The sequence below is a fragment of the Eurytemora carolleeae genome, unplaced genomic scaffold, assembly GCF_000591075.1.
Source record: "Eurytemora carolleeae unplaced genomic scaffold, Eaff_2.0 scaffold425, whole genome shotgun sequence".
Lineage (NCBI taxonomy): Eukaryota > Metazoa > Arthropoda > Copepoda > Calanoida > Temoridae > Eurytemora > Eurytemora carolleeae.
Window position 1 is genome coordinate 109,900 of NW_019396321.1, and position 22,829 is coordinate 132,728.

The window sequence follows — 22,829 nt, forward strand, 5'->3', positions numbered from 1 at the left end:
CTTAAACTGAATTTTAACAAAAAAATTTATCTTTGGATCAATTTATAATTAAACTTAATAATATTTCACACAGTTTTAGTTCCAAACACCATAGAAATTAGTATTTCAGAAGATAATTCATAAATATATATATAATTAAAATAATAGTAATAATTCTAACACCATATCCACATATAATTAAAAGAACTAGTTTAACATATACATATAAATTCAGGCAAATGTAAAGTTTAAACTATTAAAATATAATAACACTAAAAATAATCTGACATAGAACAATTAATGATGAGGAAAGCAAGCTTGCATCTGAATGTTTCTAGCTCTACTTTAATTCATTGGTTCGTGAAACAAACAAGAGTCTGAACCAAAAGAGACTGAACTTACAGCATTCCCAGCTTAAGTTTGGTGAATACAGGACTTATTATTGAAGGTCTTAATATATGTTCAGTCTCTTCAGGCTCAATCTATTTTGAAAAGAAGCACTTAAAGATCACAGTACTGATAACTAAATGGATCAACTCAATTTTTCTAAATCTTAAACACATCGAAATAAGTACTGGGTAGGATTTAAGAGCCTCAAATTTGGTTTGCAAATGCGTTCGTAGGCGTGGGGTTAGATAAGGTTTAATTGCACACTGTAGCACTACAGTACAAGGAACTTTTGGTTGTGGCACCTAGGTGCAGTACAGTTTTAGTTTAGGGGGTACAGTATGGTAAACATAGTGGACGCAGGGTGTACGTGTAGTTAAGTACTGTCCCGAAAACACGTTGGATTTTATTAGTATAGGAATGTTAACAGAGGTCGGAACGGGCTAATTTTCTTCTTTAAGTCGATTACTTTAACCTTACTTAAACTTAGTCGCTAATAAATTGTTCGTTATTGGTCGCAACCTAAAGAGATTCTCATTGGTCCACAACATTTCCTTTGTCTTTTAGTAGTCAAGCTGTCACACGGATTGGACATTTCTCCAAGTTTAAACAATTTATCTCTTTCAACCAAATTTTGTTTAACTTAACTCTTTCAACCAGAAGTTCCGACCCTGATTGCATGGATCAACAATCAACATCTATATTTTGAATTGGATAATTCTAGAATAAAATTTGGATAATATTGATTGTTCTCCATTGTTAATGGATCAACAAAATAACAAAAAATCTGTTTAAATGCGACTAAAAGAAACTTCGCATAATAAAAATAAAAATATAAAAATTAAAAATGATAAAAAATAAATGCAAATTTTCCTTAGATCTAACTAATACATATTCAAAGATAAACAGGAACATTTTTTGGTTTAGTTTACTGGTCTGGAAACAATATTAAATGGATGGTTTCGTGGTTTCAGGTTTCTAGGGTTGGAATGGATAAGAAAACAAGTAGATTAATTTTAAAACACGTGACAAACATTAGACTGACGGGGATACAATAGGATGGAAAAAATGGATGGAATGAGGATGGATTTATCCGTGGTCAAAGAAATTAGAATTTAAATAGATTATATTAAGTACGTCTGGGAGAAATCTATTCTGGATTTACTAACATTCTTGTTTCACAAGTTAACAGATAATCTCAAAATATGTTTATCATCAAACATTTCCTTCGGAGCTGAAAACTCAAGTATTGGAGACCCTTAATCCCGATAATGCGCAGCATCCACTGTCGAAACTTTTGATTTTCTGTTTAATCCTCTCTTTTAGATATCCCTCCTGGTTTCCGACCAATTATTCATTGCGAGCCGAAATTTTGAAATCTTTCGTCTTCTGATTGGCTGTTCGGTTTCTACAATCAAGACTATGATTAATTGCAGTTGAGGCAATTTCCCGGATATTACCTTAAGATAAAAACCAGTCTGCAGAATAATAAAAAGAAGAGCTCGAGCATTCATCTCAATAGCCACAATTCTTAAATTTTTAGCTCAAATTCTGTTTCGGTTCTATTTTTATTCTAATTCCTTCAGAGTGGGAGATTAAGGACTAAGATAATAGTTGCCTGCCCCCTATAGACTTTATAGACTATGTAAACTATTACTATCCACCATTTCTATAAAAACTTCGTTCTCCACGAGAACGTTCTCCGCCGCTGTGCTGGCGGATTTCATGTTGACCACGGAGAACTTCTCCGCCAGTTTTCTAACCGTATAATCTACTGGTCCCTTACATCCATCATCAACAACCGGAGACTCCATCTAAATAAGATATTTTTTTCAAATAAAAAAATCAAGAACATTATTTTATTAAACTTTCATTAGGGAACGCCAAAGCAACCTTTTTCTTTCTTATAGTAACGTAAAAAAATATTTGTTTTCTGCTTTACTAAAAACCATTACCTGAACACGCTTGTTATGCTTGGTATTGCATTTAGTAATCTTTAAAGGATCCTTTTCTCCGCTCCTAATCCTGACCAGCTCCTCAACCATGGCCTGGAGACACAGGGACATCAGGATTGATTGGGGAGACACCACGGTAATCCACTCCAGCTTGTCAGCAGCTACCAGATATTCAAAACTTAACTCAAGTTTCGCTTCTTGGTCGGAGTGTAGCTTGGCTCCTGGGTTTAGCAGAGGCTTGCCAGAGGTCATTATTCTCCAGCAACGAATCCTCGTCACCTTGAAGACGACCTCTTTAATTTCTCCGCTAGGAGTATAAAGTCTCATGTTGATACAAGATCTGCCTAGAGCTAGGGTTGCTCTGCTATGGGGCTCCGGGTAATCACATAGTCCTGGTCTGAACACGATATATCCATAGAACTTCAAGTTTCGAGCTATTTCCATATATTGACGCTTCGCACCTTTAGCCTGAAAATTGGTAACATTTTGCAATTCGAATTAAACGTTTTAAGGTCTCTTATTTTTTTCTTTATGTTTATTTTTGAAAAACTCTGATACAAATTCTCTATAGAAATAAACGTTGTTTTTTTCTCAATATTTTATAGTTTTCTTATTGAATGTATACCTGCATTAAAGCAAGTTGTTGCTTGATATCCTCCGTAGCTTGTATCCATCCACGTTCTATCTCCGCCACTGTCTGTATGTAGAGTAGGTTCAAAGTTGAGGTTTCAGAGAGTAAGGAATCATCTATACTTGAATCCCAGCAACTTTTCCGCAAAACTATTCTTAACGGACCTGAAGTAATCACGGATATAAATGATTAGAATATTCCAAATATTGCACTGCAATGCCTGTGTATTTTTTTCTCATACATTTTCTCCACAAGAATTAATAACCCCCAAACGATTTTCAAATATGTTTTAAGAATAAAATCGGTTTTATATTACAAACATTAACATTTAACATATAAAATTATAGATAAATTATTCGTAGCCAGGGCTACTGCCTAACCATTTCTGGTTGTTTTATTTCAATATACATTATACACTCTTAAATCTTCCGATTCCTCTCGATTCTTTTAATCAAATCTTATTACAGGACGGGTAAAATGTCTGGGTAAGTTTTCCATTACAGAACGGATGAAGTTTATCTGGGATAATGTTCTAACTATTATAACCTCGAAAAACATAAAACAACCTGAATCCTCTTTATCACCCATTAGAGTTGAGGTTGTTGAAAGAGCTTTCTGTGATATATAAGGAGACTCGAAATCCTGTAGTTTACGAACTATCGTGATATCTCCGTCGAAATCCCGCCGAATGAGGAACAGAGAGAAGCAGGATTGAAACTCCTCTGGTACATTGAGCTGGGAGCAAACCTTGCTGAGCACAGAGTCCGTCTGCTCTACAGTTTGTATATTAATGTTGATCCTCTGCTCGTTGAGAAGGAAGATGTCTATGCTGATGTTCTCCAGGTTCTCCTTCCTAGTCTCCTGCTGGGCGGAGACTAGGAGACTGTTGAATGTTGAACTATTTGATACACGGGGATCCTGGATCAAACACAGCTTTAATTATAAAATCAGGACGGGTTTAAGTGGTGGGCGGAGATGTTTTGATGGAGTTTTCTACAAGTTTTAGATTTTTACAATTTGCAAAAATTGCCAAAGTAAAGTAAAAAAAATGATGAGATGATTTAGTTCTTTTCTTTTAGTGATTTTTATATTTTGAAATTGCATTGGCTAAATTAGATAGAGAAGGGTATAACAATGAGGATTGCAACAGTAGGATGTTAAAAAAATTGATCAAAACTGTATTTTCCTGGGACACAAGTTGTAAATATTTTTCTAGGTTTAATCTCCGTTCTTCAATCTCGGTTTCATTGAGCGTAAATAGTTTCTTGGGTGGGAACTGCGGGATAAGCGGACCGAACTCCCTCCGTAGTTCCAAGTGGAAACTATGAAACTGTCGATACCGGAGTCGACAATGCAGGATACCATTAATATGCACTGAGTAGCTCCTGAAGTTCAACCCCTTTTCGTCAACCTGACAACAAAATATCTTTTATAAAAGTTTCATTGAATAAAATACTTGTATTCAACAGAGAAGACTGCCTCTAAATTTTCTTGTTTGTTTTGTAATTTTATTACATAAAGCTGAATGTATGTTATACTGTATGTAATGTATGTATCTATGTCACAATTTTGTGCGTTCTCAACATTAGCAGTGGAGGACTGAACCCCTCCCTTTGTGTGAGAGATGGTACCTTAAGGTTCCTTTTATTGATTTCGAGATTATCCAAACAGTCGACGAAAAAGGGTTTACACTCTTTGCTAACGGTGGATGTCAAAGTCTACTAAAGTCAACAAGAATGGATTTACACCCTTTACTATAATGGTGGATGTCAAGGTCTACCAAAGTCAACAAGAATAGGCTTACACCCTTTACTATAATGGTGGATATCAAGGTCTACTTAAGTCAATAAGAATAGATTTACACCCTTTACTATAATGGTGGATGTCAAAGTCTACTATAGTCAACAAGAATAGATTTACACCCTTTACTATAATGGTGGATGTCAAAGTCTACTATAGTCAACAAGAATAGATTTACACCCTTTACTATAATGGTTGATGTCAAAGTCTACTAAAGTCAACAAGAATAGATTTACACCCTTTATTATAATGGTTGATGTCAAAGTCTACTAAAGTCAACAAGAATGGGTTTACATCCTTTGCTATTGGTGGATGTCAAAGTCTACTATAGTCAAGAACAGGTTTACACCCTTTACTATAATGGTGGATGTCAAAGTCTACTAAAGTCAACAAGAATAGGTTCACACCCTTTACTATAATGGTGGATATCAAGGTCTATTTAAGTCAACAAGAATAGATTTACACCCTTTACTATAATGGTTGATGTCAAAGTCTACTACAGTCAACAAGAATAGATTTACACCCTTTACTATAATGGTGGATGCCAAAGTCTACTAAAGTCAACAAGAACAGGTTTACACCCTTTACTATAACGGTGGATGTCAAAGTCAACTAAAGTCAACAAGAATGGGTTTCAACCCTTTACTATAATGGTGGCTGTCAAAGTCTACTGCAGTCAACAAGAATGTTTTGATACTTTTACTGAATCAATATGTACTTTTAAGTGATGTAAATAAATGCATCCCTGAAAATGTTTTGATTTTTTGCGAGCTGGCTAATTACTTATGAATGCAAAAATAATGTTCAAATATTCAGTTGAGATTGCCATGAATACCAATCAGTACAAATTTCATCAAAATTATATTTTCATTTTCATTAAAAATTAGATAATTTCCTAGAGAACGATTTGTTGACCCCCCCCCCTCCTATCAAGTTTGTACATGGATCTTATATGTAACATATGGATGTAATTTATCGTGTGGCCGCAGCGCCCAGCCCCCTAGCCTGTCCTAGCCGCAGCGCTTGGCCCCCCTAGTCTGTCCAAGCCGCAGCCCCCTAGCTTGTCCAAGCCGCAGCGCTCGGCCCCCCTAGCATGTCCTAGTCGCAGTGCTCGGCCCAGAAATTGTCTTAACCTAACCCAACCCTAAAGTAATAAATGATAATAATTTATGCTGAAAAAAGTGATCATGTACAATTAAGGTAAACCATCATACATTATCATGTTGTACTTTTAATATTAACGTATAAGATTTAAATCATAAAACTTGTAAATATGAATAACCAACCTGAATATCAGTTTCTGGAATTGAGAAATGCATTTTATCACATTTTTGTTTTCTGAAAAATAGAAAAATATGTTGGGATTCACCGAAGAAATTCGAGGAAAATGTAACTTGATACCAAAGGTTTCCATCATTCATCTTTTTGGTAAAAACATGATAAAAGAACTTGTATGAATTCTAATTTAAAGTATTTTTAAACTTTTGTGTCGTTTATTTTTGATTAATTCTTTAATAACCGGGTCGTTGCCCGTCGGCTCAGTGATCTATCATATTATCTGTCTTGAACCGCTTCGTCTGACTTTCCCCTTTAGTGAAACTTTACTAAGAGCAGAGATACTCGAACCATCTTCTTATTCTCGGTCCAGTGTAGAGTGTACAGAGAGAGAGAGCAGAGAGCTGAACCTTGTTTTCATATTTCTCATATCCGCGGTTTTACTTCTCTCATCTCAACTCTTACAGTACCAAGCCTTGCACAAAGAACAACATCTCTAATGTTGGAACTCGGATTCCGGGTTTTAATCCTATGTGGGATTACAGTTCTCAGATTGGATTTAATCCTTAGCTCAGGTCAGCCTTTAGTTTTATATTTGATGTTTTTAAAGAAACAGTTCTCTTTACATATCTGTCATTTAATAACAAACATTTGTTAGATTTTCTTTAATATTGTTTTTTTTACGATTATTAAAAGTTTAAAGTTGAAGAATAAAAAAATTGATTTGACAGATTTTCAACGGATTTATATTTTTAGACGTTAGTTCACACAATTCTTATTTTGACGGGAGAAGATTGGACGATATCAGAACCGACATAATTCTACTCTCCGACCCGGAGAATATTAGAACGAAGCGAGATACTAATTCATCCGGGAGTCAAGTAACCAACTCAACTGAATCCTCCGAAATATCAGACCCGGATTTAAAACGGGGTTACTCACAGTCCAACGAGTTCTTGAATGATGTTGATATCAGTGAAGATACAATAAAAAATACTATTCAGAGTCATAATCATTCTATTTCAAGCAAAAATGTAAGTAACTATCTTTTTTAAAATCAGTAAATAAGAATAAAAAAATTTTTGGGTTAAAAAAATAATTGATATGAATACAAAAAATGTATACATTAAGTTATGCAAAACATAATCTTTTTGCATAATCCTTCATCTATTTTACGTGCGGGTGAAACCGCGTAACATTTATAAGATGTGCATTAATTAGAATAGATTCTAAATACGATATAATTAAATATAAAACCTTGTTAAGGAAACCACCAAGTACTACCAGACGGATTTCCTTGTGTCGGGGGACCAGTATTTCCGGGACCTGGACTTGGTCAACCATACAGGAGAGTTCAAGGGTCTGGTTCAGGAGCACTCAATGCTCTCACAGTCCTACAGGAGAGCAGCAACCATAAATCTCAAGTTCAGGTATTACAGAGCGTTCCATATCATCTTAGATTAGCTTAGATCAATGTCAAAATTTCACCAAGGACAATGTTAAAGGAGAAAACACATCTTTGTAATACACAATCTTTATTCTTATTATTATTCTTTTTATATTTTCTTAAAAGTTACATTAATTTTGGATTATTTCCAAACTTGCAACAAAAAACGTTTAGAAATCACGTATTTTTTCAAGCAAATTATGATTTTTAATATATAAGTTCTATCCCATAAACCCTAGTCTGACCTAGAGATAAACAAATATGAAATAACCAAAATACCAAAAATTGTGTTCATATTTACAGACTTTTCGAACTTTTACTTTTTTCCACTAAAATCTAAATTATTAAGAAACCTAATATTGTCAGATCTAACTTCCTGTAAAACGAAACTAAAACCCAAGGGTTTAAACTGAGAATCTACAATTAATCATGTCAATTTTATTTTCAAATATTTAGATTTCCTTTCTACGGACACGAAGTTGAGAATATAACAATAGCAACTGGTGGATTCTTGTACACGGGGGATTATGTACACTCCTGGCTTGCGGCAACACAGTATATAGCACCATTAATGGCAAACTTTGACACCTCAAACAATCAGGAGGCGAAGATTAGATACCTGGATACAGGAGAGCTTTTGGTCGTTGAGTGGAAGGATGTTTATCTACAAGTAAAACAAGATTTTATCTGCCATGAGATCACTGTTACGTTATTTTAGATAAGAACGCAAAAAAATTCTTTTCCTGTTTTGGATTTTTTCTGTTTCTCTTTCTTAATCATAGAAGCTTTTATTTTACAAACTAATTAAATGATTCACATAAATATTTCAAATTGATAAGTGCTTTCTATAATTCAGAAAAAGAGCATTGACAGCCTAAAATCAAACCTTGTCAATTTTGAATTTTTGAGATTTGAGGCGTTCATTTTGACTAGAAAATGATTTCTTTCATGTTAAACTTAAATTTTATTAAAGCTAACTATTATGTTTGTCTATTGGCTGTAAACATTCTTTGAAATTTTGTGTCGCGAAGAAAACAATGCATTCTTATTATTTTAAAAATTAGTGAAAAATTCATCTTTTTAATTAGGAAAGAGAGAAGGAAGGACCGTTCACCTTCCAGGTTACATTGAACAAGACGGGGGATATATACTTTGCTTACTACAAGATCCCCCTCGCCATCACCACCATACAGGACGAGGAGCATCCGGTTAAAGTCGGACTATCAGACGCCTACATCATAGACAGAACCATCTTCTGTAAGTGAAGAATAATTTTACCCTCAAAACATTTTCGGTTGAGTATTGAGCAAAAACAAATATAATTACACCTTTTAAGATTTACCATAATAATGAACTTTATTTGTTTAGTTGTAAGGAGGAAAACAATCTATGAGTATCATCGTGTTAACTTGAAGAATGAGAATATATCTAGTCACACTGCTATAGTGTTCAAGGCACTATTCACATGTAACACCCAGAAGACATGCTCAGAGTGCCTAGCTAGGTAAGTAATTATGACCTGATAGCAAGGGTGTATACAGAGGGGAAAGGAGGCAGTGCCCACCCTAGCCCTGCAAAGGAGGGCCCTCCCTAGAACTCAGAGCTTTCACACTTTTTAAATCTTAAACTGAAGAGAGAAGAACATAAAAAAATTAGTTTGCTGTTCATTTAGTGCACTAAGAAAACTTTATACGTGGACCAGAGCCACTATGACAGAAGTCTGAATGAAAAATCTATCTTAGAATGTACATTCATCCTAATCGGATGGGCGCTATCAGGGACTGCGAAGTTAAACATTCATTTTTAAATGCCAAACCACGAAGGTTTGAGTTTGGACTGGAGGTACTAAAAGATCATTTTTTGTTTATTAATTTAGATTTAATTTACTTAATTCATTGCACCGCCGTTTCGTAATCTTTCTTTTTATTACAAACAAGATGAAGTGCCCGGCGTTGCCCATGTAATTTTAAAAATCGAATTAAAACAAAAACTTGTAATTTATTTAGCTTTTGTCATCCCCAAGGGTATCAATGAGTTTCCTCATCAAAATTCAGCACAATTGATTCAGCCGTTTGGCCAGCCATAGCAAACATTTAAATGAACTAGGAGCTTTATTACATAAATTACAATTGTACTCCTACTTTTTTTTCAAAACAGAAACTTTTACTAGTCATAATTATTTTCTGGACCTTTGTCCTTTTTTCATCTCATAGAATTTAAGTTTAAGTTGAGCTTTTCATTTTCAAAAATGTCTTTTACTATCTCTAGTTTAAAGACTAATTATTACCAACATAACAGTATAACATAATGTAATGTTAAGTAGTAAAATTTGAATTAAATTTTATTTGCTGGATCCGGATCCGCATTAAAATTAAATGGATCCTAAGCACTGCATGTGACGAAAAATTATTCAAACTTATTTAGGCTAGTTAAGGTTGGTCATCTTTTCTTTTCACTAAATTATTGTATATTAATAAACATTAACAATATTTTCACAATTTTTTAAAAATTTTCTATTTTTGACATTGCTTTCATTTTTTAATTTCTTTCGGCATATTTTTAAATATAGTTTCAGCATAAAATTAATTTTCCAAAGTATTTAAGCGTTTAATGTTTAGCTGTAAGCAGCCAAATCTGGAAGTTATGATACTGTATTTCAAGGGCTTACTCTTAAAATATATACGTCAGTTTATTGTCTGGAGAAGTACGTCGTCAGAGCTCTGATTCTAACCTGCCAACGTATTATTTTCTTATTAACCAACAATTCTTTTAATGGTTAAAATCTTTACATCTATATATATAAGGTTGTAATCTCTGTTTGTTTGTTCGATCATAACTCAGGAACCCCTGGACCGATTTGCCTCAAATTTTGATTGGGGAACTCTGGAGACCCATGGAAATGTTCTTAGCTTGGTTTTAAGAATATAAGTTGAGCGAATCGACTTTAATAGCGAAAATTTAGTTTCCCGGTAAAATCGTTCAAGTGCGGGTAAACGGCGGGAGTAACTATGAGTAAGCGGGTCAGCACTGGGTTCCCAAGCTAGTGCATAATAAAGAAGAAAAAAGTGTGTGGGTATTTGAGAAAATTCAATCGTTGAAGAATTAACAATTTTTTAATTTAAAAAAAAATTAAAGATAAACAAATGTTTGGGCGCTTGTTTGAAAAGATAAATCTTTTAATAAAACCTTCACTAATTTTAAGAAAACAAGATTAATTATGATATTATCTAAAATATTGTTTTGTTTAGCCGTGGTCCCCAGGAGACTATAGAGTGTAAGTGGTGTCCATCAACTGGACGCTGCTCTGATGGTATGGATCGTAATAGACAGGATTGGATTACGAACGGTTGTGACAAGAGCTTTTACTCCAACCTCAGTACATGCACAGCACCCCCGGTACACTAAAAACTAATTCTATCTTCATAATGAAAATTTCTAGGGTCTGTCTCTGACATTTTTCCAAGACAATTTTTTACTGAGATTAGTCAAGGATAGTTTCTCAGCCTTCCCTGTAGGTGGCATGTTTTATAACAGTTATCTGTGAAAACTTTTTTTAAGCGGTTTGAGAAAATACGTAGTTTCTCTGTAAACTGAACTCTTTCCTATCTTGAGACATGGATAGGACTATGTATTTTTCTCTCTCCCACTGCTATGAATTATAATTAATTTTATTCACATGGCAATGTTTTTTCTTAAGGTCCCATCTCCTCAATCTCCTGCTACACCTGGAGAACAGGCTCCCAGGAGTGCAGATCCTTCCTTTATTTCAACCCAAGGTGAGAGTTTTATATTTTTAAAGAAATAGCTCAATACTTCTCCCCCCTCGCTCAAGAAAAAAATTTAAAATAATCATTCTATTTTTTACTTTGTGATTTACACTATCTCCAAAATAGAGTAATGACGCTTGAGGACTTCATCTAATCAAAAATATCCAGATCCTGCTGTAAGTACGGGAGGATTAACAGCTGTAGTAATCCTTGTATCGCTGGTCCTGCTGATCTTCGGTTGGATCGGATACGCATACTTCTATCCTCACACCTGGTCAGGACAGATTCTTATAAAGGTAAAACTATTCTTATCTAGAATTATTTTCCCTGGAATTTCAGATTCTAAGGCAATAAACGTCAAATTTCTACGCATAAGATTCTTTTTATCCTCTTGCCCTTGCATATTTAATTATTTATATTTTCCCCCTTGCAACATCTTTTAAAAAAACTCGAGAATTATTTTATTGTATTTTTTATGAAATGCCTCAATTTTTTTTCCAAATCACAATGTCTTCATTTGTTATTTCTTGAACAGCTTTATCGGAGATTATGCCAGAATACATAATTCTACGAGATTTTAAATATGATTTTTAAAACAAAATCTGCACACTAAAATTGTCGCTGCTCCTGAAGATCTGTGGAAGGGGATTAGAAATTAAGCTGAGATATTTATGCCGTGGTCTAGGATAATGATCATGTGGGGGAAGGGGAAGGACCTCCCCTCCCGTTCTTTGTAAAAGAGATGTTGTTGTAATTTCAAGTGACCTTTCATATAGAGAGGGCCATGCCCGATTTACAACGGTACCCTATAAACCTGTATCTGACTGTATAATGTGGAAGATATCGTCGTTTTCCTTTAAATATTAACAATTTCTTTCATTTTTCTGAACCAGAACTTTGCATGCGAAAATTATGTTTATCTCATGCGTTCTTGATCATACAAAGCTTTAAAGGGCGTAGTTGTAAATTTTTCTTCACAAATCGAGTGACTAAAAATCATGCCTACAGTCCCTTTAAATATTTGTATTTTAGTACCGACCTGGAGCCTGGAGATGGAGGCAAGGTGGAACCAGATATACTGCAGCTTCCATTCATATGTAATCTATACCAGCACACTTTCAATATTAGGTAAACTTTTCATTTTCATCCAGGAGCCGTCCTGTAAACATGGATCAGTCATGTAAAAATGGACCGTTCTGTGAACATGAATCCGTCCTGTAAAAATGGATCCAAATAAAATGGCGTTTTATTTATTTCATTATAAAATAAAAATGTTCCCGTTTTTTCAATGAAACTTGATTGGCCATTGAGGGATAGAGGGGAATTACCAATCACACAGTTGTCATTAGATCTGTTTCATGAGAGAATTTCTTTTTATTGCCACACAAGTTCTTCTCAGGGTGTATAGTTTTCAGTATTTAAGGACCTGGGGAAAACATTAATAATTTGATATCAAAAGCAAGTTTTTTCATCTTTTCTCTTATGTTTTACCCAAAGATTTATTTATTTTCATCTATAAATAATTCATTTTTCCCAATTCCGGCAGTATAACGAACAATCCTAACTTTGAGGGGGGGGGGGAATTATCTTTAAAAGGGGAGGGGGATGATTTTTTAAGCAAATATAAACTCCGGGTACTACTAGGTTTGTTCAATTTTCACCCATACAAATAAAAGTTTGCGTTCAGTTAAGATTTTCAAATGCTATATTTAAAACCTTAAATCCTAATAATTTTCAGGAAAATGAATTGTTCACAAATTGCAGAAATCCATTCATTATCTATTAATGGTTCTTCGAGTGGAACAGAATGGATCTTAACTCTTCTCTTTAGGAAGAAACAGGAAAATCTACGAATTGTCGGCCTACATCTAGTATTACACAGTACACATTTATAAACTAGGCCTACCATAGACTTGGAATCTAGAATCTATATATACATATATATCTAATTATTCACATGTCTGTAAAAAGGTTCGAGAATAAAATCGGAGGCTCAAAAAAAAGAAGTTTAAGGATGAAGTTCGTATTTAATGAAGCATAAAATTTAAATGAACTCCGATTAATTTTCTACCTGTGCCATTTTAAATAGCTTTATATTTTACATGTTCATCTTTGAAGCTTTATAAAGCTTTGAAATTATTAATAGAAAGTAATGTAATTAAGATTTAACTGGATTAAAAGACAATTTTTATTACATGCGTGCGTACTGCGTAAGGTAGAGGTTCTGGTCTAAATAGAAATAAAATGCGAGAAAAACTGCTAAAACTGATTTTTACAAAATATTTTTAAAAATTGCTGGATTTAAGAGAATTGCGCGGAAACGTAATTTCTGAAAGACCAGAATTTCAACCGAAGGCAGACTTTTATGCTCAAGCTAAGCTTTTTTATGTCCATCAAATTTGAAAAAAAAACATAACGTTTCTGGCATTAAAATTGTATAACCAAAAATCCGCGAATCTTATCAGTTGTGTACACTTATTTTTTCCTTCGCCAATCAATGTTTTAACCTCGATATGAATACAAGTTTTAGTCAACATTGTAAATTTCGACTCGCTTTATATTTGTATGTTTAATCTAGGGTCGAAACTCTCAAAACAAACTTTCTTGTTTACTCTGCCCTTCCTTAATATTAAAGCATAACTTCTGGATTCGCTGAAAATTTTTTTAAATTTATTTTTTCATTTTCCGAAAACTTTGGATTTTGATATCAAATTCAAAATAGATTCCTAACATTTTCTAAAACTTTAATATTGATTAAAGAAAATCTAAAATAATCTACCCAACATTGGGAATCGCAATTTACGAATGTTTGCAATCTAAAGTTAGTATTTTTGTGAACTCTCCTTATATTTGTAACATAATAGTTTATATTTCCCCCCCCCTCCCCCCCCCCGCTTCCGTATTTGTTTGGCTGTGGTACCTTAGTTAATGTTTTATAATATCAAGTCTCGGTTCATGGATCCGTATCATTCATAAATTCATTTATTCATTCATTATCATTAATTTGATTAATCTTCTCCTGTTCATATACATAGATAGGATCAAGGAAGCCTGAGACTAGAATTATTTACAGGGGTGTATAATGTATATTTTTAAGAATCCCCTCCTCCCCCAATTATTTTTTAAAATCAAGTTTAACATCAATAAAGTTTTTTTATCCTTTAAATACTTGTTACCATGTATTCCCTTCTAAATCATATATTTTCCCTAAACTAAATATACAGTATACAGTATACACCCCTGATTATTAAACCCAGGAGAGTACAAATATCCATAAAACTGTTTTATCAAGGAAAAAATTGTCTAATTTTCACTTTAGACTTAAATTTCGATTTTTTTTTGTCACAAAACTTTGTTCTCCTGGAGATAAAGTTGTATCCGGGACTATATAATAAACATAGAAATCTCAAAAACATCACTGAAATTTTTGCATCGTTTTTTCATAGTTCCAATACAGTAATTCCCAATTTAAAGCTTAATTATCGTCCTCTATTCTTTTTTTTAATAAGAAAATGATATTTATGACTTCATGATTATGAGGTGTATTCAGGATGAGACTCAGCCCCCTCCCCTTTGATAAGTGAAATCTTTTTTGGGCCCAAAAGTTCTTAGCCCCCCCCTGGACATTCTCCTGAATACACCCCTGATGATTTTCTAATGATTTTCCTCTGCAAAAAATGTTTTGAGATTTAAATTTTTACAAAACTTCAAAATTCTTATCTGTATTTCATATGAGAAGAAAGAACGAAGACGACAATAATTGAGTTGTTGATTGGTTACCACTGTATGAGAATACTGGAGTCTGGGTTTAGAGCGGAGATTACTCCAAGTATATTATGTACATGAATTTATATACTGAAGTTGGTCCACTGTATCTTGCCGTGTGTGTAAACCGTACATAATTATCAAAAAATGTATCGTATCAAAATTTAATAAATTATTTACAATGATCAATTATGTTCCATATTCTTTTTTTTATCTGCCTTTTATCCTAGATCATTAAAGGATTATGTAGAATATGAATCAACAGTTAATGCCAGTAGTTTTGTAATGAACAACAAAGAAATTTTTTTTTTGAACAATAGAATATATGATTTTAAAAATATCAATCTTTCTTAATATTTTTTTTTTACAGATTTGTCGACAAAAGTGAATTTAAGAAGATCAGTTCTTGTTGCTGTAGGAATATTTTATTGCATTTTATTCTACTCTTTCTTGATGCTCAAAAATAATCCTTTTTGCTTTAAAATGAAAATGTACTAGTAGCTGAAAAAACACAGAATTTTTAAAAAATAATTTTATTGGAAAAACTGTCGAGTCACGCTCTACATATACTGTAAAATATGCATACACAGGGCGGCGTCCCTAATGATTATAGATTCGTACTCCGAGAATTTCTGCACGCAAATTTTTATTTTACTCTAAAATAATTTCTATGTAATATTAAAAATGTACTATTATTTCCCAAAAATCGGATTTTTGCGCATAGGGTCCTCCATGCTGGCAGAGCTGGCATACAGTCACATTCGAAAGTTCTTTTGATCTCCAATCAGATAAGGAGAGGTTTGCAGACAGCAGTTTTCTGGGGTACAAGTGGTACAAGGTTACCCACTGTGGATAACACTTTAAGTGACGATTGTACGACATTTAGTCAATTCTTGTTCTCCCACTCATGGTTCCCTGCAGCTGTGATCTTATTTCTACATTCAACAAATTCATCTGTTTATCTGATAAGACTATTTTCAAGGCACAACCCCAAATTAGTCTGTTTATCTGATAAGTTTATTTTCAAGGCATAACTCCAAGTTCATTTGTTTGTCTGATAAGACTATTTTCAAGACATAACCCCAAATTCATCTGTTTGTCTGATAAGACTATTTTCAAGGCATAACCCCAAATTCATCTGTTTATCTGATAAGATTATTTTCAAGCAAAGAGAATATAATATATATTAGAGGGGAATTTACTAGAAAAAAGTGTAAAACGGCCATTTTGTTGTACTGTTTCCATACTGCAGGTGTACTGCACATATTTATGCTATATAACCTTTTGGGCCCTGGAATATCATTTTATAGAAAATCTAAAATTAATGTTAAAAGGAAACCAAGTTATGAAATAGACTGGTTTCATAATTGACCAATGATCATTTCACATAGACTCTATCCCTTCCACTTTACAAACGATGATTTTCCGTTATAACTATAAATCAAATGATGTTTTTATTCATCTAATTCATTATAAAGTTTATTTAACAGCTTTAGAAAATTCGAAATTGAAATGAATAGTCCAGGGAACATACTGTATTAATGTACTCTACTGCATATAATTTGTGAACATTTACATGATTTGTTCACTTTGACCTCCCTTTCAGGCTGAAAGGAACTGAAAAAATTCATACCGAGAGATTCTTTAAATTCCCCTCTAATATATATTCTATTCTCTATGGGCACAACCCCAAATTCATCTGTTTATCTGATAAGACTATATTCAAGGCACAACCCCAAATTCGTCTGTTTATCTGATAAGACTATTTTCAAGACATAACCCCAAATTCGTCTGTTTATCTGATAAGACAATTTTCAAGACACAACCCCAAATTCGTCTGTTTATCTGATAAGACTATTTTCAAGACACAACCCCAAATTCGTCTGTTTATCTGATAAGACTATTTTCAAGACATAACCCCAAATTCGTCTGTTTATCTGATAAGACTTTTTTCAAGACATAACCCCAAATTCGTCTGTTTATCTGATAAGACTATTTTCAAGGCACAACCCCATCATCTGTTTATCTGATAAGACTTTTTTCTAGGCACAATCCCAAATTTATCTTTCAGATCGTAATATTTCAAATTTTAAAACTGACAGGAAAACGACCTTAAGTGTAGATACAAATAACGCGGCCCGCCCTACCATATGATTATACATGCTTTGCAGACGGTACTCCATTTTAATAAGAAATATTCAGAATAGGTTATTGTATACGAGGTATTTGTACATCAGACAAATATTTCTTATTAAAATGGTGTACTCAAAAATGAGAAGTATTTATTAATTATCATAAATAGTGCCTAATTATGACTAATAAAGTGGTATCTAAAACTTTAAACATTTTTTACACGAAAAGGAAAATATTTAGAAAAAAAATTTGAATTGAATTGAATTTCATCTTTTATAATCTTTGATTTTAGCGATACCTTTTTTTGAAGTTCAAATTAAAACTTAAAAAATTTGTATTTATTATTTAAATCTTAATATTTTTACAAAAAAAGGTATTGTTTTAATCAAAGATTACAACAAAACAAGTTTACTCCAGAAATATTTCTCCAAATATCTTCCTTTCTGCGTAAGAAATGTTTAAAGTTTTAATATAAATCTTATAAACCACTTTATGAGTCCATATATGTTTCTAATCATGACAATCAATGAACAACTCTACACTTTTGAAAAATTCTTATGACACTACGTCTGCATAGCGTAGACTTTGTCTGCATAGTGGAGGCTCGGTCTGCCAAGCGAATCTGGGAGGCTCGATGTCTGAATAGCAGAGGCTCATGGTGTCCGGGGGTTCCCTCCCTAGTACAATGTACATTATACAAAAAATTCGTAGCAACAGCTGATTGTAATATTAACCTAAGTGTAATATTCTACCTTTTAATATTTATTTGACGACAGGCGTTTACTTTTATCTCATTTATCATCAGATAAGTGTCAATAGGTTTTTTGTTTATTCATATAGAAATTCATTTTTATAGTTCTAAATTAAATAGATTCTAGAAGAACTGCTTTAATCATGCTCATTGCTAAGAATACAATGTGAACCACTCTGTAGATGAGGAATATTTTACCCCTCGCCACCTATCAATCAAGACACTATCCACCTATTTATTTGGAGGTCCATTATGCCATTGTAAAATATCTAAAATATTCTCGCACCCCCTCGGCAATCATGTACCTAGAAATAGAAACTGAACTCTTGCAAATTTTAAATAAATCAAATTATTTATTGAATAAAAATCACATTTGACGACATAGAACTGTGTAGAGGTTTGATACCACAAGGATAGATTCGTGGTTAATAAATAGAAGTGGAAATAAATAATAAACCTTCTTCTTCTTATTAACGAAAGAAATCTAAGTATAACAAAGAATAATCTTAAATTGTCAAGTTAAATAGTTTCTAAAAAGATCAACTTCACAAAATGCTTATTTTCGGAAAGTGCCCTACTGGGAAATTAAGCAAATACCATATCAACAAGTTCATATTGTTCCTACATCAAGTTTGGGAAATAACATACATTAAATGGATTAGGTTGTTTATATAAATATATAAAAACTTCATATATTTTATTATTGTTTATAAACCCCTGAAATACCAAGGAGAAAATTAAATAACAAAAAATTAAAATTAAAATTTTAAAATTACTATAAAATGAGGTCGGTGTATTTTTTTTAATAACCATAGTCCCCCTCCCCCCTCCCCACTACCAAACAATGTCTAAAAAGTCAATAAAATATCACTGCACCGTTTTCTACATTTTTAAAATATAATTTATTACGTCCCAGTACTTAAACATGACGACGTTGGGCTGGTGATTTGATTAGGTTAGTCTTGAATGATTTTTATTGGATAGGTTTTTAATGAAGAATTATATTACATTGTTTTAAGTTTTGAAGGGTTGAATACAGTAAAACAGAGTTTAAAGTATTCTCATTATAACCCAGGGAAAGCAAAGATTATTTTTTAAAATATTTTTCACTTAGCAGCCATTTTGAGTCTTTGTGATATAAAGTTTTCAAATGAAATGAAGCTTCTTGCGGTCAATATGATCATACTGCATCTTTAAGATGAACGTATAACTATAAATTTTGCTCTTGTTTTCTAGATTAAAGAACCAGATGAAGATGATGATCTGGCACAGAGAAAGGTTTCGCCGCTCTGGGTATAAATAAAGTCTGCATGGCTGCGATTGATGGAACGGATAAGGAACTAGTTAGGATTGATGCAAGCGGAGGGAGTGAGCTGGGACCCGGAGGAGATATTATTTCGGAGGAGCAGCATCTTCTCTAGCCTGGGATTCCTGGAGATTTAGATTCATATATTCAGGTTCAACCTTCAAATTAACACTCTCATCAATTCTTAAGAGTTCAAACATAGCTTTAAAAAACCAAGATGATGGTTGTTGTTGCGAAAATTATGAATGAAAAAGAGTGGAGCCATTAAAAATTACCATTTTTAAAAGTAAATCCCAGGAAATTATTTTGTAAAAAAAGTATGAAATTATAAAAAAGATATTAACACAAGAGTTCAGTATCGTGGATAATACGGAAAATCCAAAACTTTATTTATTAATATCAATTTTGGAAGAATATTGAACCCGGAAAAGAATCTAAATCTGAACCTGAAACTTAGGTTTTCCCCAGGTGAAGGGGATGTATCTATACCGAATCATGTGCTGAAAAAGAGATAGTTAAAGAGAAATTAAGAAATGTAAATATAAAGTTATGCAAAGATCTTTGAGATCGATCATTGATAGAAGCGCAAATCATATTCAAGTCTACTTTTAGCAATTATTGGATTTGGAAATTAATGCACAATATAAAAAATAATCTGTAACAACTTTGGGTGCCAAGTGTACAAAGTAAGTATTAAGTATTGAATTAAAGGGGGACTGCGCAATTATAATGAAATGTCAAGGTAAAAAGTGGAAAAAGGGAAACATAAAGAGGGGAGAGGAATGTTAACAGTGACGGTAAATTTGGATGGCATACATTTTACTGCAGAAAATAAATTATTTTAATTTGACACGTGACACTTTGATGTCGGCACCGTTCTATACCTTGATCTGTCGCTTCATGGTGATACAGAAGAGAGTAAGGAAGTACATGACAAGGATCGGCCAGAACACAGGGACGTTGAACAACTCAAAGAATGTACACGTGAAGGCGATCACCGTTGCCTTTGTTGCGGAGTACCAGAACTTAAACTCTGGTAATCTACGGATGAAGGGACGGAACTCCTCGTTCTGTCTGGTCGGCAGCTCAGGTCCTTCTAAACATTCGGTCAGCACCAAATAGATTATCAAGTACAATAGGTGGCAACAGAGAAATTAACAAATTATACACGACGTCACAAGTGTCAAATATAACAAGGAAAGCGAAATTTTCTCACATTAGTTGAGATGTTTTCCAAGATTAGATAAAGAAGTGTAAAAACAGAAACTAAAGAACACATAAAATTGCACTTATTTCATTGTAAGAAAAGCACTTTATTCTAAAATTATCAATATTATTAATAATTTTGTCCGACACAAAAACTGAACTGACACTTGTGACGACAGAATACAACTGTACTGAGAGTGTACAAATTCTACGTTGCCATCTATTGTACTACAATCTATTTGGTCAGCACGGTTAATACAGGAAAATCTTAAACTCAAGGATTATAAGCATTTGATTAGATATACCCCCCCCCCCATATCTTAGAAAGTAAAAGCCCAAATTTTCACTACCCCTTCCCAGGGTAATTAATGACTTGAATGTCAAACAATTACCAAAAGCAAGAGAAAATATAATGGTTGAATATTGGAACAACCCTCTTACCAGACACAATCACATGTACATGAGGGATATCCATCTACTCCCGATGGAGCAGTTACCAAGCACTATACTATTTGAATAAATCTAGACCTGAGAGTGAAAGGAGTTGGCGGGAGATGAGGATTGAAAATTGATAAACTTATAACAAAGCATTATTCTTACCATCATCATCCAACTCTGACATAGCCGGATCTATTTTAGGAGTAAGGAACGCCAGGAACAGATTGAGATGATAAATAGCTAGCGCGTAGGTCACAATATACCAACCCTAAAAACACAAATAGCTAAAACAAACCGATCCTTGTTGAAAAAAAAATAGCTAGCCAATAGGTTAAACCATACCAACACAATATACTAACCCCGCAGAACAGAAAGAAAATCAAGTGCTCCTCTAAACCTTAATTGTTTTCTTTTTATAGATTAGCATGTACGATCCACAACGGTACCCATACCAGCTTTGTTTGATCAAGAATGAGATCTGAGGTTACTTTTAAAATTGAGAATTTTCAGTGTTAGCTTTACTGAAATAGTGATTTGCAGTAACAGTTGAGGAATTTGTTAAAAATTAACTCTTTTCAAGCAAGAAAACACGACTCATATCTTCTAAATTATTGATCAGCTAAAAATTATTGCTATCATTATGAATAGGACATGGCAATATTTAAATCCAAGGAGTTATATTTTTCAGAATTTTTTCATCATTTGGGGGGTAAAAGAAATATTAGACATCAAAAGGTAATTTTTTCATTCTTTTTTTTCCCCCTAATATTTTCCCCAAATCACCAAATATCACCCTAAGACAAAAAAAATTTTCAAGAAAACATACACCCCTGGGAGATTCACTTAAAACTAACGACAGCAACATAAAATCATGCCTGCACCTTAAAAACACCTGAACTAATAAATCCAAGAATGGAAAAATGTTTACCTGGGCGATTATAATTCTACCGATGAATGCGAGAATAAGGAAGACCGTTGTGGCCCATCTGCTCATAGTGTAAGGGGTCCACCGGTCCAACATCAGCTGGTAGGTCTACAAGAGGGTGAATTATTAATATATATTTATAACCCTGTTCATAAAATTCAAAAAAGTATCTGTCTATCTAGTAAATATTTTAGGGAATTCCCCTTTTAACCCTGGGCAACAGTCAAAAGTCCCCCCCACCCTCTTCGGAAAATTTTAAGGTGAAGATATATGACTTTAAAATGGGGGGGGGGGGTAAACCCAAGCTTTTAAACATGAGTAGAAATAAATGGATATAGAAATCTCTCAATTAGTATTTGATGGGCATAACATAAAATAAATATAAAAAATTGAATCATTTAAAAATGGTAAAATGATGATTCAAAATTTACATGCATAGCATACAGGGCACCAATATAGGCTTACATAATAAATAACTTTTGAAATTCTTCTTCTTACTTTATCATTAAAATACAACAAAACAATATTATATTTAAGTTATAATTTTGTTTCACCTGTCCTAATCTCTTAAAAAATGTAAGAACCATGCTTGGCCTTTGCCTGAGAACATCCTCTCCGGCGTCCTCCATCATAATTACGGTTTTAGAACAATAAAATTGTGAGTGAAACCTACTAGTCTGAAAAATTACAGGTTCAATTATTCAACCGTTCGATTCACGTCATTCTGCATGACGTAACATGACTTGAGCTAATTCTCATTAGTTTATTTGATTAAAGATGTTTACATGCGTAGCTCAACCGTAGATGATACAAAAATAATACACGGATGAAATAGGCGATTCTTTCAGTCATTATTCAATATCCGATCGGATTAATTTCTCATTATTTAATTCACTACTTGTCAAATTAAAGTTCTCTGATTTTTTTTTTACTCAGCGGCATTCCTAGTGTACGTATCATTTAGCGCGAATGCCCCGTAAAGTCTGAATAAAAAAACAAAGACGATTAAAAATAAAAGCTTTTTCAAAATTATTCCCCAAATAAAAAAACAACTGATTTAATTT

General features: G+C 33.2%; 3 protein-coding genes across 16 annotated transcripts; 1 reads left to right on the forward strand and 2 right to left on the reverse strand.

The window, feature by feature from the left end:
• Positions 1-11: 11 nt before the first annotated feature.
• Positions 12-6,141, reverse strand: LOC111700901 (sorting nexin-17). The gene is made up of 6 exons (XM_023471972.1): positions 6,039-6,141; positions 4,139-4,363; positions 3,519-3,870; positions 2,947-3,116; positions 2,322-2,789; positions 12-2,180 (listed from the first exon to the last, which is right to left on the reverse strand). Exons 1-6 carry the CDS (start codon positions 6,069-6,071, stop codon positions 2,001-2,003), a joined length of 1,428 nt encoding a protein of 475 aa, XP_023327740.1. The 5' UTR covers positions 6,072-6,141; the 3' UTR covers positions 12-2,000.
• Positions 6,142-6,404: 263 nt separating this feature from the next.
• Positions 6,405-14,314, forward strand: LOC111700902 (plexin domain-containing protein 2). 12 transcript variants are annotated; one of them, XR_002765081.1, is made up of 14 exons: positions 6,405-6,602; positions 6,784-7,061; positions 7,294-7,457; positions 7,931-8,144; positions 8,563-8,731; positions 8,843-8,978; positions 10,723-10,870; positions 11,172-11,250; positions 11,410-11,537; positions 12,274-12,369; positions 12,980-13,212; positions 13,331-13,395; positions 13,707-13,804; positions 14,002-14,314. XR_002765081.1 is itself a non-coding variant. In XM_023471973.1 (11 exons), the coding sequence occupies exons 1-10, from the start codon at positions 6,527-6,529 to the stop codon at positions 12,340-12,342; spliced, it is 1,461 nt and encodes a 486-aa protein (XP_023327741.1). In that variant the 5' UTR covers positions 6,405-6,526; the 3' UTR covers positions 12,343-12,369; positions 12,980-13,875. The 12 variants fall into 12 exon arrangements, 1 of the variants encoding a protein (XP_023327741.1); XR_002765082.1 differs by having other exon boundaries at positions 13,331-13,390; XR_002765079.1 differs by having other exon boundaries at positions 12,980-13,395.
• Positions 14,315-18,846: 4,532 nt separating this feature from the next.
• LOC111700893 (protein RER1) lies at positions 18,847-22,469 on the reverse strand. Of its 3 annotated transcripts, none has more exons than XM_023471960.1 (6): positions 22,320-22,469; positions 21,769-21,873; positions 21,003-21,108; positions 20,081-20,292; positions 19,643-19,696; positions 18,847-19,321 (listed from the first exon to the last, which is right to left on the reverse strand). In XM_023471960.1, exons 1-6 carry the CDS (start codon positions 22,395-22,397, stop codon positions 19,283-19,285), a joined length of 594 nt encoding a protein of 197 aa, XP_023327728.1. In that variant the 5' UTR covers positions 22,398-22,469; the 3' UTR covers positions 18,847-19,282. The 3 variants fall into 3 exon arrangements, with proteins under 3 accessions (XP_023327728.1, XP_023327727.1, XP_023327729.1); XM_023471959.1 differs by having other exon boundaries at positions 18,847-19,354; XM_023471961.1 differs by having other exon boundaries at positions 18,847-19,312; positions 22,320-22,468.
• Between the last annotated feature and the right edge of the window lie 360 nt (positions 22,470-22,829).

Bases quoted from the DNA above. Each gene is read 5' to 3' on its own strand.
- LOC111700902 (XM_023471973.1), top strand. From the start codon at position 6,527: ATGTTGGAACTCGGATTCCGGGTTTTAATCCTATGTGGGATTACAGTT. The intron at 7,062-7,293 runs GTAAGTAACTAT...AACCTTGTTAAG, and splicing joins ATTCTATTTCAAGCAAAAAT to GAAACCACCAAGTACTACCA. The intron at 11,251-11,409 runs GTGAGAGTTTTA...AAAAATATCCAG, and splicing joins TTCCTTTATTTCAACCCAAG to ATCCTGCTGTAAGTACGGGA.
- LOC111700901 (XM_023471972.1), bottom strand. From the start codon at position 6,071: ATGCATTTCTCAATTCCAGAAACTGATATTCAG. The intron at 3,117-3,518 runs GTTGTTTTATGT...TGATTACTTCAG, and splicing joins GGGTGATAAAGAGGATTCAG to GTCCGTTAAGAATAGTTTTG. The intron at 2,181-2,321 runs GTAATGGTTTTT...TATCTTATTTAG, and splicing joins AGCATAACAAGCGTGTTCAG to ATGGAGTCTCCGGTTGTTGA.
- LOC111700893 (XM_023471959.1), bottom strand. From the start codon at position 22,397: ATGATGGAGGACGCCGGAGAGGATGTTCTCAGGCAAAGGCCAAGCATG. The intron at 21,874-22,319 runs GTGAAACAAAAT...ACCCTCTTGTAG, and splicing joins TTTTTAAGAGATTAGGACAG to ACCTACCAGCTGATGTTGGA. The intron at 19,355-19,642 runs GTTCAGATTTAG...GTTAATTTGAAG, and splicing joins GGGGAAAACCTAAGTTTCAG to GTTGAACCTGAATATATGAA.